Source organism: Callorhinus ursinus, unplaced genomic scaffold, assembly GCF_003265705.2.
Source record: "Callorhinus ursinus isolate GAN/ISIS: 27379988/994484 unplaced genomic scaffold, GSC_fseal_2.0 scaffold14, whole genome shotgun sequence".
Classification (NCBI taxonomy): Eukaryota; Metazoa; Chordata; class Mammalia; order Carnivora; family Otariidae; genus Callorhinus; species Callorhinus ursinus.
In genome coordinates this window covers 39,655,543-39,671,724 of record NW_027397076.1, presented here as the reverse complement: position 1 = coordinate 39,671,724, position 16,182 = coordinate 39,655,543, and the positions used below count along the sequence as shown (strand labels likewise).

General features: G+C 38.1%; 1 protein-coding gene across 3 annotated transcripts in view; it reads left to right on the top strand.

The window, feature by feature from the left end:
* Window positions 1-15,836, top strand: part of XPOT (exportin for tRNA) — a 45,981-nt gene extending 30,145 nt beyond the window's left edge. For all 3 annotated transcript variants that reach the window (XM_025883494.2, XM_073900712.1, XM_025883495.2), the window contains exons 20-25: window positions 1,777-1,893; window positions 2,069-2,184; window positions 2,873-2,920; window positions 6,730-6,801; window positions 9,891-9,947; window positions 12,667-15,836. In XM_025883494.2, the coding sequence (XP_025739279.1) occupies window positions 1,777-1,893; window positions 2,069-2,184; window positions 2,873-2,920; window positions 6,730-6,801; window positions 9,891-9,947; window positions 12,667-12,693 (437 nt within the window). In that variant the 3' untranslated portion in view covers window positions 12,694-15,836. The remainder of the gene's footprint in view (window positions 1-1,776; window positions 1,894-2,068; window positions 2,185-2,872; window positions 2,921-6,729; window positions 6,802-9,890; window positions 9,948-12,666) is intronic.
* Window positions 15,837-16,182: the final 346 nt, after the last annotated feature.

Below are 16,182 nucleotides of genomic sequence, written 5' to 3'. Positions count from 1 at the left end.
GACCTCAGCCATAGCCACTCCTTGCTAGACACATCACCACAGGTAAGGAAACAAAAGCAAGAATGAACTATTGGGACTTCATCAAGATAAAAAGCTTCTGCACAGCCAAGGAAATAGTCGACAAAACCAAAAGACAACCGACAGAATGGGAGAAGATATTTGCAAATGTCTTATCAGATAAAGGCTAGTATCCAAAATCCATAAAGAACAAACTCAACACCCAAAGAACAAATAACCCAATTAAGAAATGGGCAGAAGACATGATGAGACACTTTTCTAAAAATGATATCCAGATGGCTCACAGACACATGAAAAGATGCCCAACATCACTCATCATCAGGGAAATGCAAATCAAAACCAGATGAGATAACCATCTCACACCCGTCAGGATGGCTAAAATTAACAACACAAGAAACAACAGGTGTTGGCAAGGATGTGGAGAAAGGGAGACCCTCTTGCACTTATTAGTGGGAATGCAAACTGGTGCAGCAATGCTGGAGAATAGTATGGAGGTTCCTCAACAAGTTAAAAATGGAGCTACCCTATGATCCAGCAATTGCAGTACTAGGTATTTACCCAAAGGATACAAAAATACAGGTTCGAAGGGATACATGCACCTGGATATTTATAGCAGCATTATCAACAGTAGCCAAACTATGGAGAGAGCCCAAATGTCGACTGATGAATGGATAAAGAAGATGTGGTATATATATACAATGGAATGTTAGTTATCAAAAAGAATGAGGGGCGCCTGGGTGGCTCAGTCGTTAAACGTCTGCCTTCGGCTCAGGTCATGATCCCGGGGTCCTGGGATCGAGCCCCGCATTGGGCTCCCTGCTCCACGGGAAGCCTGCTTCTCCCTCTCCCACTCCTCCTGCTTGTGTTCCCTCTCACTGTGTCTCTCTCTGTCAAATAAATAAAATCTTTAAAAAAAAAAAAATGAAATCTTGCCGTTTACATTGACATGGATGGAGCTAGAGTGTATTCTAAGTGAAATAAGTCAGAGAAAGACAAATACTGTATGATCTCCTGGAATTTAAAAAACATGAACATATGGGAATGGGGAAGAAAGAGCAAAAGAAGCTATAAAAGACTCAACGGTAGATAACAAGGTTGATGGAGGGAGGTGGGTGGGGGATGGGTTAGATGGGTGATGGGTATTAAGGAGGGCACTTGTTACGAAGAGCACTGGGTGTTGTATGTAAGTGATGAATCACTGAATTATACACCAGAAACCAATATTGCACTGTATGTTAACTACCTAAGATTTAAATTAAAAAAATAACTTAAAATTTTTAAAAATAAAAGTGAATTACCCAAAAAGAAAATTAAAAGAAACAATGAGGAGTGCCTGGATGGCTCAGTCAGTTAAGTGTTTATGATCCTGGAGTCCCAGCATCAAGCCCCATGTCAGACTCCCTGCTCACAGGGGAGTCTGCTTCTGCCTCTGCCCCTCCCCCTGCTCCATTTGTCTCTCTCTCCAATAAATAAATAAAATCATTTAAAAAAAGGAAAAGTAACAACAAAGTGAGTGCTTCAGGTTGCCTTTCTAGCTCTTTTTAAAATTAAGCTTAGGGCACCTGGGTGTCTGAGTCCATTAAGTGTCGGACTCTTGGTTTCGGCTCAGGTCATGATCTCCGGATTGTGAGATGGAGCTCCACGTCAGGTTCCCTGTTCAGTGGGGAGTCTACTGGAAGATTCCCCCCTCCCCCCAGTCATGCTCTCTCTCTCTCTCTAAAATCCTTAAAATTAAACCAAGTTTTTATCTCTCTTCAGGTGCAGAGAATGTAGAACGAGTGCTGGTTACTGTTATCCAAGGAGCAGTTGAATATCCAGATCCAATTGCACAGAAGACATGTTTTATCATCCTCTCCAAGTTGGTAGAACTCTGGGGTAAGAGGATTTAAAAAAAAAAAAAAAAAAAAAAAACTTCATTCCACAACCTGTTTCCTAAGACCCTTAGAGATGGAACCCTAGCTCTAACATAGGAGCTGGGAGTTAACTTTCTCCAGTAATAACTAATTGACTTTCTTTTTATACAAGATGAAAATTTGAATTCTCTTGACAGGAGGTAAAGATGGACCAGTGGGATTTGCTGATTTTGTTTATAAGCACATTGTCCCTGCATGTTTCCTAGCACCTTTAAAACAAACCTTTGACCTGGCAGATGCACAAACAGTGTTGGTAAGCACCTAGGAATCTTTGTTTGCCTTGTGTCCATCTTGTGTATTCTAACTCACAATTTCTTTAATGCCAGGTTGACTATATTAGTCTCATTGCCATTATTTTTTTTAAATTAATTTCAAATTAGGATTCATTTTTAAAAGATTGATGATATTTTCTGGACCTTTTGTAGATTCTTACTGAATCCTGATACTAAAGTTTAAAATACAAAATCCAGTTCCTTCAACTTTAACAGCCTCCAACTCCTCTTTTTCTAGGACCATGAAAGGGTACATGATACAAGCACTCATTAAAACTTGATTGAGTTACTAATTTTCTACTACTTTCATTCTAAACTTTGCGCTTAATGGTTTTTTCTTAACCATGAAGAGTAACTTTTTTTTGCTTGGATGATAGTTTCCCTAGATCCCATTTTCAGAATACTAATGTCAAGCAGTGCCCTTTACTCATTTCCCCAAAACCTAGTACAAACTAGACTTTATGATTTGATATACTGCATTAAGACAGCATTTTTGTATTTTTTCCTTTTTCTATCCAACCCACTTATTCCATATGCCTGTCACTTTCCTTCCTCTGTCCCTTGTTTGGGAGTAATTATTAATGAGCAGTGGCCAGGGAAATAAAGAGACAAGTGGGATCGGTAACCAAAAATTGAGTGTATTAAAATTCTCACACCTGTTTTTCATAGGCTTTATCTGAGTGTGCGGTGACATTGAAAACAATTCATCTCAAACGGGTAAGCCTTGCACTCTGTGCCCTTTCATTTTCGTCGTAAGTGCAGATTTGTTATGGTTTTAATTGTGTTTGACTTGTCTCGGTGTATCTTTTGTAAAAGTTGACTTAGTTCTGTCTTTTTTGGACATGAGGAAGGGGTTGAATGAAAGTAGCAGTACCTATTACTGTCCTTTCTGTTTGGGATAACAAGAAGTTTAAAATGTTTTATTTTGGTTTGACAAAGAATGCGAAAAATTATAAAAAGATCTACATTTCATGACTCAGTTGGCTCTTCACAGCCAGATTTCCCCAAATTCTTAATATTATAAATGGTTAGAGTGCTTCACTACTTTAGAATGTTTTGTTCTCCTTGTCAGTCTAATCATTTGCAAAATTGTAAGTGATTCTGGGCTGAATCCAGCTGGTGAGTTGTTTCCCTTGTACAGTATTTTTATTTATTTTTTTTTAAAGATTTTATTTATTTGAGAGAAAGAGAGAGCACATAAGAGGAGGGAGGGTCAGAGGGAGAAGCAGACTCCCCACTGAGCAGGGAGCCCGATGCGGGACTTGATCCTGGAACTCCAGGATCATGACCTGAGCCGAAGGCAGTCGCTTAACCAACTGAGCCACCCAGGCGCCCTTGTATAGTATTTTTTAGTAACATGAATTTGATTGTGAACGTTTAAAAATCAGGTACTGGGGTACCGGGCTGGCTCAGTCAGTGGAGCATACAACTCTTGATTTCAGGATTGTGAGTTTGAGCCCCATGTTGGGCATGGAGCCTACTTAAAAAAATAATAAAATTTTAAAAATAAAAATCAGGTACTTTTTTTAAAAAAGAAAAATTCCTATCTCCAGCTTCTCTCAAAGCCAGGATGCCAACAAAGGACTCACATTCCCACAGAGCAGCTTGCCCCCACCCCCCAAAAAAGTATTCACCAGTCTCCATGCAGTCCACTCCCTCATTTGAACTTGAGTTTTGATACTGATACAGATTTGAAGGGTTTTATGTCTACCGTGCCAGGGTGAAGAGTATGTGGGGACTGGTAGGGGAGAGGAGGGCAGCAGGGGAACTGTATAAAGATGAATTAAGTTTAAAAGTCCCCCAATATATATTTTTTTAATTTTATTTTTTTTTAAACATTTGTGTCAAGGGCTGACTTTCAATAGATCGCAGCAAGGGAGCTGCTAGTCCCCCAATATTTTTAGGGCTTAGAATCGGGACACAATGTGTAAATAACTCAATGTGTTAAGTACTTGAATAGAGATACATTAAATCTATCTGTATTAAATGTAATATTGTGAGACTAAAGATGAGCAAGCAATTTTGCCTATGTTGGCAATCTAAGAAATAGGAAAGAAGTGGTTTTGGTTTTTGATAGGCCTTAGGACACATGTAGATTCATTGGACTGACAAGAGGAGCTGTCATTCTGGGCAAAGTTAAGCAGATATATGAAGATAGAGCAGATGTTGCCTTCTGGATTTGATAGAAAATAATAGAATTATCCTGTTTAGCTGAAGTAGGGAGGTAGAAGTAATAACTAAAAAGTAAAATAGGATTAGGTAGTAAAAAGCCTTATGTTATATATGAAAAGTTGGGAAGTCAGTGGGCACTAGGGTTATATTTAGGATAACTTGGAAGCATATTCAGAGAGCAGTTTGGAATATGGGTCTGAAGCAATTAGAACTAAATACTGATTTTGGAGTCCACAGTGTGTAGTCAAGGTGAAGTGGTAGGAATGAATGAGACTTTCTAAGACCAGAATAGAAAAAACTCTGGCTAAAGCAAGAGTCAAGAGAAAGCTAGAAGTAGAACCAAGAGGTACGAATGCTAAGAGAAAAGACTCATAAGAGAGGATGCTAGAAAGTCAAGGAGGGGGCCGCCTGGCTGGCTTAGTTAGTAGAGCATGCAACTCTTGATATTGGGGTCGTGAGTTCAAGCCCCACATTGGGCATAGGGCTTACTTAAAAAAAGAGAGAGAGGGAGAGAGAAAAGGTGAGAAATCAGCTATACTTTAAATAAATAACTTACGGGGTGCCTGAGTGGCTCAGTTGGTTAAGCGACTGCCTTCGGCTCAGGTCATGATCCCGGAGTTCCGGGATCGAGTCCCGCATCGGGCTACCTGCTCAGCAAGGAGCCTGCTTCTACCCTTCCCCCCTCTTATGTACTCTCTCTCTCTCATTCTCGCTCTCTCAAATAAATAAATAAATCTTTAAAAAACTAATAAATAAATAACTTACATTTTGCAGTGAAATGCAGCAAAAACAAAACAAAACAAAAAACCCCAAAATGTGAGAAGGAATGTAGAACAGATCTGAGAAGCTTTCACAAACAGTGCATTGTTAGTTCCTCTGAATTAGGAATAGCTTTCCTTTGAGAGGGCATTAAATTATGCTGTAGGCCCATTGGGTTAGAGGGGCAGGGGCCAGGGTGGAAGGAGAAACATGAATTCTTTGATTCAGGAGTATTATTAAACAGGAAATTCAAGTGTTAAGGCAGGGAAAAGTGCATTGAGGAGAGATGGATTGATTTTTTTGATGATGATTTCATTTTGATAACTTACTTTCAGTTGGACCAGGGTTGGAGTCATCAACATATTAAAATCTTTAAATCAGATTCAGGGTTGAAAGTGAGGAGTGTGTGTGTGTGTGTATGTATGAAGTCCTGGATTCATTACATTTGCTTCAGGCCACCCTCTCAAACACAGTGCTATAAGAAAACCATTTTCAAATTGTATCCTAAGTTCCTTTGCAGCTTCTGAGAAGGGGCAGGGGTTTGGGATTAGTTTGTAGAACAGCTCTGCCTTCCCTCCACAAGTTTACTAAAAAAAGAAACAAAAACAGAACACTATTGTAATTTTTAGCATCTAGAAGTGCTAAAAGATGGCAGAGAAGAGCAATGGTTTTAGAAATCAGGCGACCTGCTTTTCAGTACAGATGAAATCAACAGCACACTGGACTGGGCAAATCACCCTATCTTTCTCGGTCTTGGTTTCCTCATTTGGCTGCTTAATTCCTGTTCCATGATGGTCGAACAGGAAAAAGGGAGGTGTACTTTTATTGCTGTTATCTCTTAACATATCCTTTTGTTATTTTTTGCTTGTATTTTAGTTTCTCAGGATGGTTACTACCCTAGCACTTGCCCAGAGGCTTCCCCTCATGTACCCACAGACACCATATAATCCACCCGGGGGTAGATTGAAAAAGAGCATCTCTGTTTGCTGTCTTCTTTCAGTGCTTGGAAGACTCTGGCATTGTTACTTCCCTGATTTGGAAGAATATTTTTTTAATCTTCACTATATAATGCTAAGTAATGTTAACATGTAATGAATGCTAAACACTATTCTAAAAGCTTTCTATTTCTTAACTCATCCACTCTTCACAGTAACTCCATTTTTCAGATGGGGGAACTCAGGCTCAGAGAGATTAAGTAACCTGCTCAAGTTACCAGAAATTTACCAGAGCCAGGCCTCAAACCAAAGCAGTCTGGCTCCAGACTATATTCTTTTTTTTTTCTAAGATTTTAATTATTTATTTGACACAGAAACAGCAGGACAGGGAACACAAGCAGGGAGAGCGACAGGGAGAGGGAGAAGCAGGCTTCCCGCCGAGCAGGGAGCCCGATGCGGGGCTCAATCCCAGGACCCTGGGATCATGACCTGAGCCGAAGGCAGACGCTTTACAACTGAGCCACCCAGGCGCCCCTCCAGACTAATTCTTAATCACAATACCATATTGTGTTTGATGTATACATGTGTCATTCTAATTTCTTTTTATGCATTATTAATATCAAGAAAATAATTCAGTTATAATTATCTTTTGATTTTCAGGGCCCAGAATGTGTTCAGTATCTTCAACAGGAATACCTGCCTTCCTTGCAAGTAGCTCCAGAAATAATTCAGGTAAGAACTGTCAGAGCAGATATTTTTCTTAATTTAATTAAAGAAATAGGACTATGTAGTTCAATCTAAATTTTGATTCAACAAAGTTAAACTGAAAAAAAAGAAAGAAAAAGTTAAACTGCATTCAACTTGATGTTTTACTATATACAGGATCACAGAGTTCAAACTTCAGGGGTATATGAAATTGAATGGGAGAAAATTATATTTTTATTTTCACTAACCTTTAACCAAAAATTTAATTTCCTACCATTATGTGCGTGACAAATCACAAAGCACAGTAGCATTCGCATTGCCTGTGACTTTGTCACCAGTAGAAATCACAGATGTTTTTGTGTCACATTAGTTATTTCAGGGATCTCACAATATTGTTTATACTTCAAGATACTGAAATTGTGAGTTCTTAAGATACACCACTAGACCTTGTTATCCAAGTCAGTAAGTCTTATTATTCTAGCACATATCAAAAATATTTTTTGATAACCGTAAGCCATTATAATTAGTTTTCTTTGTAATCCCATGTATTATAAATTTTTAAAAATGGAGGTGCCTGGGTGGCTCAGTCAGTTGGGCATCTGCCTTCAGTTCTGGTCGTGATCTCAGGGTCCTGGGATCCAGCCCCGCATTGGGCTCCCTCGTCGGGGAGTCTGCTTCTCCCTCTGCCTCTCACCCTGCTCTCTCTCTTTCTCTCAAATAAATAAAATCTTTAAAATAATAATAATAGATTTTTTTAAATATTTTATTTATTTATTTGACAGAGAGAGAGAGACAGAGAGTGAACACAAGCAGGGGAAGTGGGAGAGGGAGAAAGATAATTAAAGATTTAATTATTTATTTGACACAGACACAGCGAGACAGGGAACACAAGCAGGGAGATCGCTTTCCAGATACTTCATAACATAGTTTCAGATTTAAATCTTTAAATCTAATAATTAAAATCTTAGAAAAAAAAAATATAGTCTGGAGCCAGACTGCTTTGGTTTGAGGCCTGGCTCTGGTAAATTTCTGGTAACTTGAGCAGGTTACTTAATCTCTCTGAGCCTGAGTTCCCCCATCTGAAAAATGGAGTTACTGTGAGGAGTGGATGAGTTAAGAAGCAGGCTTTCCGCCAAGCAGGGAGCCTGATGCGGGGCTCGATCCTAGGACCCTGGGACCATGACCCGAGCCAAAGGCAGACGCTTAACAACTGAGCCACCCAGGCACCCCAATAACAATAGATTTAAAAAAAAATTCTAAAAGGAGTCCAGTAGGCTCCCCCAGACTGCCAAAGGGCACCACAACACACAAACCTACTGTGAAGATTGGTGCTAGGTAGTTTATTTTACATATGCCAAGCTTATCAATGCTTAATTTTTAAATCTGAAACTATGTTGTGAAGTATCTGGAAACCGATGTTACATTTTACACTATTGCAGAGTAATTTTTTTAATGGCATTCAGTGATTTTCTTGGTGTGTAGTTACCCAGACTTGTCCAATAGCACATAGATCTAATTGAGATATCAGAGATGTTTTGTTGTTGTTGTTATTTTAAGATTTTATTTATTTGACAGAGAACAAGCACAAGTAGGGGGAGCCCAATGGAGGGCTCAATCTCAGGACCCTGGGATCATGACCTAGCCTAAGGCAGACACTTAACGACTGAACCACCCAGGCACCCCTTAAAGTTTTTTTTTTTTAAATTAAGGTTTCCATGTTACTTTTTTTTTTTTTTTAACTTTTTTTATTTATTTATTCATGAGAGACAGAGAGAGAGAGAGAGAAGCAGAGGGAGAAGCAGGCTCCCAAGGAGCAGGGAGCCTGATGCAGGACTCGATCCCAGGACCCTGGGATCATGACCTGAGCCGAAGGCAGACGCTTAACCATCTGAGCCACCCAGGTGCCCCACCCCTTAAAGTTTTGATTACAAATCTCTCCATCAGATTCTAAGAATTGTTTCTTCACCAACAGTGTTTTAAAAAAGTTTTTATAATGCTATTTTATGAGAGACATTGAAAAAATTGGATGAAAACTAGGATAGATCTTGCATAAGAGTGATCATAAAACTCATTTTTAATGAATTTATGATCTCTTATTTCATGACATACCATCTTTAACTTTAAAGGTATTAATGGATTTTCTCAGCTTTAATTTGTTACATAAGTAATGTTTTAATGAAAGCAGTAAGTTACAATTACATGAGCTTAATGCCCATCAAAAATAGAAATATACCAGATTGCTAAGTAAAGCAAAATTATATTTCTGTCTAATAATTTGATTATAAAAAATAAGCATCCCCAGTTTTCCCTTTTTCATATGCCTTCTGACAACACTTTGCAGAATTCTGTTAGAGAGACTTAACCTCTTTTTCTTTTGGTCAAGCTCTACTCAGTTACCACTCTTACTAGGTGAGAACAGTCAGAGCAATGTAGTTTTTGTCCCATTCTCCCTTCTCAGGCATGAGTCAACCTTGTTTAGGAGAGCCATGTTCTCAAAAGTGAAAGCAGTCTATATCTGACAAGTATTACATTTGAAAATGCCATAGAACTTTTTTTGGTGAGGAACTGTTCTAGGTGACTTTGATAAGTCATCATACTACTACTGTAGATTTAAAGCAACTTAAATGTCTTTTGACAGATGAATGGATAAGTAAGATGTAGTATATACATACAATGGGATATTATTCAACCTTAAAGGACATCCTGTCACATGTACAACATGAATGAACCTTGAGGACATTATGCTAAGTGAAATAAGCCAGTCACAAAAAGAGAAATGCTGCATAATTCCACCTATATGAAGTATCTAAAGTAGTCCAACCCTTAGGAACAGAAAGTAGAATGGTGGTGGCCAGGGGTGTTGGGGAAGGGAAATGGGGGAATTGATGTTCAATGGGTATAGTTCCAATTTTACAAGATGAAAAGTTCTAGAGATCTGTTGCACAACAGATCATATAGTTAATGGTAATGCACCGTACATACAAAAATGGTGGTTAAGGTGGTCAGTTATATGGGTTTTTTTTAAACATAATTCAAAAAAGAAAACTGTGGATTTGAATTACCATGAATTTAATACAATTAGATTCATTCTCTTTCCTCCTATCTTGGCCCCTCAGGAGTTTTGTCAAGCGCTTCAGCAGCCTGATGCTAAAGTTTTTAAAAATTACTTAAAGGTAGGTATTTGGAAAACTTACATATCTTCGTACAACTAGGTAATATTTTAGAGCAGAGAGAGAACACATATTATAGGATACTATGTCATACTGTAGTCTTACCAATTATTACTTATTTGGGGATATCTTCTAAAACCTGCTTCTAAAAAATCTATAGTTTTAGATGTTATACTTCAGAGTTTTCTATAAAGCCCCTTTCAACTGAGTTCTTAGAAAAGATCATAAAAAGTAAGATAAGCACAGTGTGTACATGCTTGAACATACTATGAAAATGCCAGTTTCCTTTTACAGTTTGTGATATAATTAAATAGGAACTACAGGATTGAGACAAGTAATGTTTAAGAACATGTGCCCATATTGAATTGAAAGAAAGGAGCTAAAAATATGAAAACGGAAGTATGAATTACTTGGTTATATCCTATTTTTGAAACTTCTGAAGAAAGAATCCTCAGATTTGGCAGTCAAGGCTCTTTTTACATTCGTAAATTGAGTGAATTTTTTTCTTTTAAAGATTTTATTATTTATTTAAGAGAGAGAGAGCACATGGGGGAGGAGCAGAGTGGGAGGGGAAAAAATCTTCACCAACTCCACACTGAGTGTGGAGCCTGATGCAGGGTTGATCTCACAGCCCTGAGACCCTGACCTGAGCCGAAACCAAGACTGAGCCACCCAGGCGCCCCATAAATTCAGTGAATTGTTTTAAAAGCTCTCAGAGTTGACAAGAAGTACCAAGGGTTTATTTGGTATTCATATTTAAAATTTAAAACCTTGCTCTTACCCAGTAATGAATGACCCAGCCAGTCATTCATTACTCCATGATGGCTTTTTATGTAACAGGTACTATGCTAATTGCTGCAGATAACCATACAAGTTACTTTTCTTGCCTGTAAAGAGCTTGTGTTCTGGAAATAAAATTGCAGTGTGACAAGATAAAGAACTGTTCTTTGTTTCTATTACAACTTCATTCAACAAATCTGAGGACAAAACACTATGCTAAATATCTTGGTAGCAAGTGACTTAATGAATGACTACCTGGTTCTTTTGTCCAAGGCATTCAATAAAATTCATAAGGCAGGGCCTTTGCTGAGGAAATGTTTCATCCTTTGACTTTGCTTCTATAACAACTTTCCTTGTCAGTTTTTTCCCCGAGTACTAGTTTGTCAGCTTAAACTGAAGGGAGTTTGTGAGAAGAATATTAGAAGTTACTGTTTATCATTGGGAACCCTCCCCACTCCCATTTTCCTATAAAAGCAAAGTGCCTATGTAGGTAACAGTCTGCTTAATAACTGATCCAACTGGGTGAAAGGACTCACAAAAATTGTAACTCTTAAAGGTATCTGTAACAGCAGATCCAGGTACAGTGTAGCAGGCTCGGGCTCCAAACATAGTAATTCATCCAACTGCATTTATAAAAAGTCTTCTTCCAAGCCCAACTTTTTTTCAGTGCAAGCATTATGTCCAGGATAGCACTCTTCTTGTTGGGAAAAGTGAAGTTCCTTCTTTTGTGCCTACTCTTTTTAGATGTGATTGATCCTTAGATCTTGCAGATTCTCTTCTCACTCTCAACTTCCTCTCTGTCTCCACTGCTGCTACTCTGGTGTGGATTTAGGTTCTCAGGCCAATATTCCTTCTCTCGTAGCCAAGCTGAGCTGTTTGAGAACCCTGAACAGTCCTCTGAAATTCATTCCCCTTATACTCTTCATAAACCTATATTGTTGGCTAAAAATAAGTTCATGTTTCTTAGTTTGACATTCAGGGCTTTTTTTTTTTTTCCTCCCACATTCTGATCTCAGACCGTCTCTGGTTTCTCTTGCTGGAAGTCTTTGCTATTCTTGCTGTTCTTCAAAAATTCTGCTTTATTAGCAACCCTCTTCTTTTATGAATTCAACCCATTCTTTTTGGTTTGCCTCAAGCATGGCCTCTTTTAAGGCTTTGTTTGCTCATATAGTGATCATTCTTCTCTTCACTTAGTTAATAGTTTGTTAAATGAATGCCTGATCTACTAGGTGCTGGGGATACAATGATGAATACAGTCCTTCATGAGTTTATGGCCAGTAGATTTTCTAGTGCTCACTTAATATGTACCTAACTATGGGGGCACCTGGCTGGCTTAATTCAGATTCGTGAGTTCATGCCGCCCCACATTGGGTGCAGAAATTACTTAAAAATAAAATCTTTACTTAAAAAAAAAAAAAAAAACCATTTACCTAACTGTGGAGGGTAGTATGTAATATTGGACCAGTCACCAGCACAACCTCTAGCCTATTCATTCATAGTCTCAAATGTTGAATTGCAAGTATTTTTTTTATAATCAAATAGTAAATTCCTTAAGGGATAACAGCTGCTAGCTTTAGCTTTGATTTATTTCTTCCTCAAAATTTAATTTCCCAATATTAGCTGTGACAGTGTGCCAGTCAGAAAAGGTATAAAGAGCATGTTTTCCTCTAACCACTTGAATTCTCATCACATTAGAGTTAATAACCATATTTTCACTAGTTTCCCAACTAATGTCAACATAAGTTATCTCTAGGTTTGATTAAATTGTCCAGAAAAGAAAGTTCTTGAACCATGTGTGGATTTATGTAATATGTGAAATGTTCTAAATACTGATTATATTTTACAAAAGAGTGACTAGCACTTACTGACTTGGAGCCATTCTTCAGGTAAAAGGTGATATCTTTTGACATCAGTACTAATTGTACTAATATTTTATTTACAGGTATTCTTCCAGAGAGCAAAGCCCTAAGGACTGGATCTCCCTGTGCCTACTTTATGATCAGGAATTCCAGTTAATTTATAAAGAAGCAGTTTTGTGTGCCATTCACACTGGTTTTTTTTAACATTGCTTTAAGCTTATTGCAGTATATGTATTGGGATTTTTCTGTAAAATGGGTGTAATTTTCTCTGAATACAGGTATGTGACAACAAAAGAAGTTGCTTGCATGCCAGTTCAAACTGTTCTATATAAAAATGCTGTTAAAAGATACAGCACGGTTATCCTAGTACCTTTTTTTTTTTTACTTGAAACGTTAAATCCTTTATAAAGACCATAGCAGGAAAACAGTGTACTTTTTTTCAATTGCTAAATATAAAATGTTTGAAAATTTTAATTTTCTTTTACATGTGCCGTCTCAAAATATGGAGGGAATATAATAAATCAAAACTAATTTTTTGTAGATAGCCATTACATTTCTTTAAACTGTTTTCGATGCCAATGTGTGTTCTACAAAAGAGAATGGTTTCATAAATTAACTGATTTAAGAGTAGGTATCAGTGTTATACACTTTTTATAAAAAAATAAAAATAAATTTTACGTAGTGAAATCTAAGTTTTTTTTGGCATTATTATAGTTTTATTTTCTCATCTCTCCCTAATTTCCCATTTAAAGAATTGCACATAGAAGCTTATAGATGATTTATCTATGCTCCCAAAAGGTTACATGCAACTTAGTTCTCTTCAGTTCTTTTTAAAAAAGCCTATTTCAATCTAGTGTTAGAATTTAAAATCCACTTTTTCCCTCTTTTATTGGATTTACTTAGGACACTATACCTATGTGTTAATGATGCTTACAAGTAGCTGCCCATTTAGTTACTAGAAGTACTTTTCCCCATTTTTATTCACAACTCTACAAGAAAAGCAAGAGGAAAAATAATAGTATCAGTAAGTATATAAGAAATTAAGAGAGGAGGGATAAACTGAACAGCAGAATTAAATTGCTACAGTCATTGGGGAGGGTATGTGTTGTAATGAGCACTGGATACTGTATAAGATATGAATCACAGACCTATGCCTCTGAAACAATGCATTCTATGTTAATTGAATTAAGAAAGAAGAAGGAAGAAAGAAAAAAATTACTACAGTCATTTAAGTTTAAATTCTAAAAGCTCAAGTAAGATTTTAGGGGAGGGCTTTTTTTTTTGACCTTTGGCCCATGTGGTTCCCCTAAAGGTTTCATGATGGGCTTCAGTGGTCTATTTAAACTCCCTAAAACTATTCTAAATTATATACATAAATCTTTTCTGGTGTTAATTCCAGTAGTAATTTTAAACATTTTCCTTACATCATAGAAAAAAAGTACTGAACTAATGGTTAGTTGTTAAAAAAAAAAAAAAAGATGGGTGAAATGTATATTATGCTTAAATAAAAATGTTAAGAAGAGGTGAGGGGGACCTAGCTGGCCCCGTTGGATAGAGCATAGGACTCTTGGTCTCAGGGTCATGAGTTCAAGCCCCACCTTGGGCATAGAGCTTACTTTTTTTTTTTTAGATTTTTATTTGAGAGAGAGAGCATGAGCAGGGGGAGGGGCAGCGGGAGAGGGACAAGCAGACCCTGCTGAGCGCAGGGCCTGATATGGGGCTGGATCCCAGGACGCTGAGATCATGACCTGAGCCACCCAGGCACCCCCATAGAGCTTACTTAAAAAAAAAAAAAAAAATACCTGGGTGGTTCAGTTGGTTAAGCATCCTACTCTTTGATTTCGGCTCAGGTCATGATCTCAGGGTGGTGGGATCGAGTCCCACGTCAGGCTCTGCGCTAAGTGTAGAGCCTGCTTAAGATTCTCTCTCCCTCTCCCTCACCCCCCACCCCTGCTTGCTCACAAGTGTTCTCTCTCTAAAGAAAAATAAAATGGGTATGTGAAAGTTTTAGTGTTTCATTGGTAAGTTTCTCTGTACAGTGGGAAAGATCATTGCATCTAGTGCAATAGCACTTTTTTTTCAAAGTATACTAGCAAGTCAGCATAGTGCCTAAGAGCTAAGACAGGCTGCAGATTTAAGAAGGTTCAGATAACAGTTCTGCTAGTCACTGGCTTTAAGAAATTTAAGTTAAGTAACTTTTCCATACCCATTTCCACATCTGTAAAATGGGGAAATAATGGTAGCTACTTCACCCAAGTTTTTAAGCATGAATAGCTTACTGTAGTACCGGTGCATGAAGGCTTCTTACTAGCTTTGGTCACTGTACTATTAGTTCTGTATATGTAGATGACCCCTCCTTTTTCCCTGTTTAAAGCCCTTCAAGAGATTCGTGTATGGGGCGCCTGGGTGGCTCAGTCGTTAAGCGTCTGCCTTTGGCTCAGGTCATGATCCCGAGATCCTGGGATTGAGCCCCGCGTTGGGTTCCCTGCTCAGCGGGAAGCCTGCTTCTCCCTCTCCCACTCTCTCTGCTTGTGTTCCCTCTCTCACTGTCTCCCTCTCTCTGTCAAATAAATAAAATCTTTAAAAAAAAATTCATGTATGTTCAGAGCCAAGAGAAAACAAGACATGGAAATTAAGTCTGCAATAGAAGATACTTCATGTTCTATGGTCATGTATAATTCCCATCTTTCCCTGAAGTTACCCAGAGCACTTTATTTAGAGAGTACCATAGCAATTAGGAAACTCTGCTTCATCATGAATTACTTACTTGTGTTTAGTTTCCAAAAACAAGCACCCAAATAATTGTCACAAGAGTGACTCTCACCTCTTGACAGGTGAGGTCACTGAGGCAAAAGACAGGGATTTGTGTGATTTGACTATGGAACAACAAGGGTTTTATAATGCCTGGTCTAGTTCTGTGCCAAAGAGTTTATTTAAAGTCTTAAATGTTAATTGGTTCACAAGCAGCTCTATCTTTAAGAAAATACCTGGTATTTCAGTGGTAAATATGTGAATCAAGGCCTTTGGCTCAGCTAATTACATTTTCTCCCATAAAACTTTCGAGCTGTAAGTCTTAACTGTTACCTGGACAGGTCCCCTCCTTGGCATTAAATAACAGGATTGAAATTGGTTGGAATTGTAAGCAGTAAATAGATTTGTTGTTAGAATGGTTCCATCTAACATTGGTTAATTAAATGGTTCCATTTAAACATTGTTCAAAATCTAATAAAATAACTTCCTTTGTAACAACGCATTACTGTGGACTTGTTATCTCCATTGTGCATAGGACATAACAGACTTTGGCGGGGGGCGGGGGGAGGTGGACGTGCTTAGAGTCAGTATCTGGTGGGGAGAGTTGGGACTGCAACTCCAGATCTGTTCCATTCAAAAGCCTCTGGTTTCCTATTTCATTCCTGGTCGCTGTAGTTCTCAACTAGGAAGAATTCTTCCTCTTCGTCTGTAAGTTTAGCCCTGAATCAGCCAGTCTGTGACCTCTCACTATGTGACCTCTCACTTTGTTGAGAAAGGCTGCAGTGCAGTTCGTGGGCAGAAGGGATCACTCTAGGAGCAGCTGCTTGAGATCTCGGCGGCACGAATAT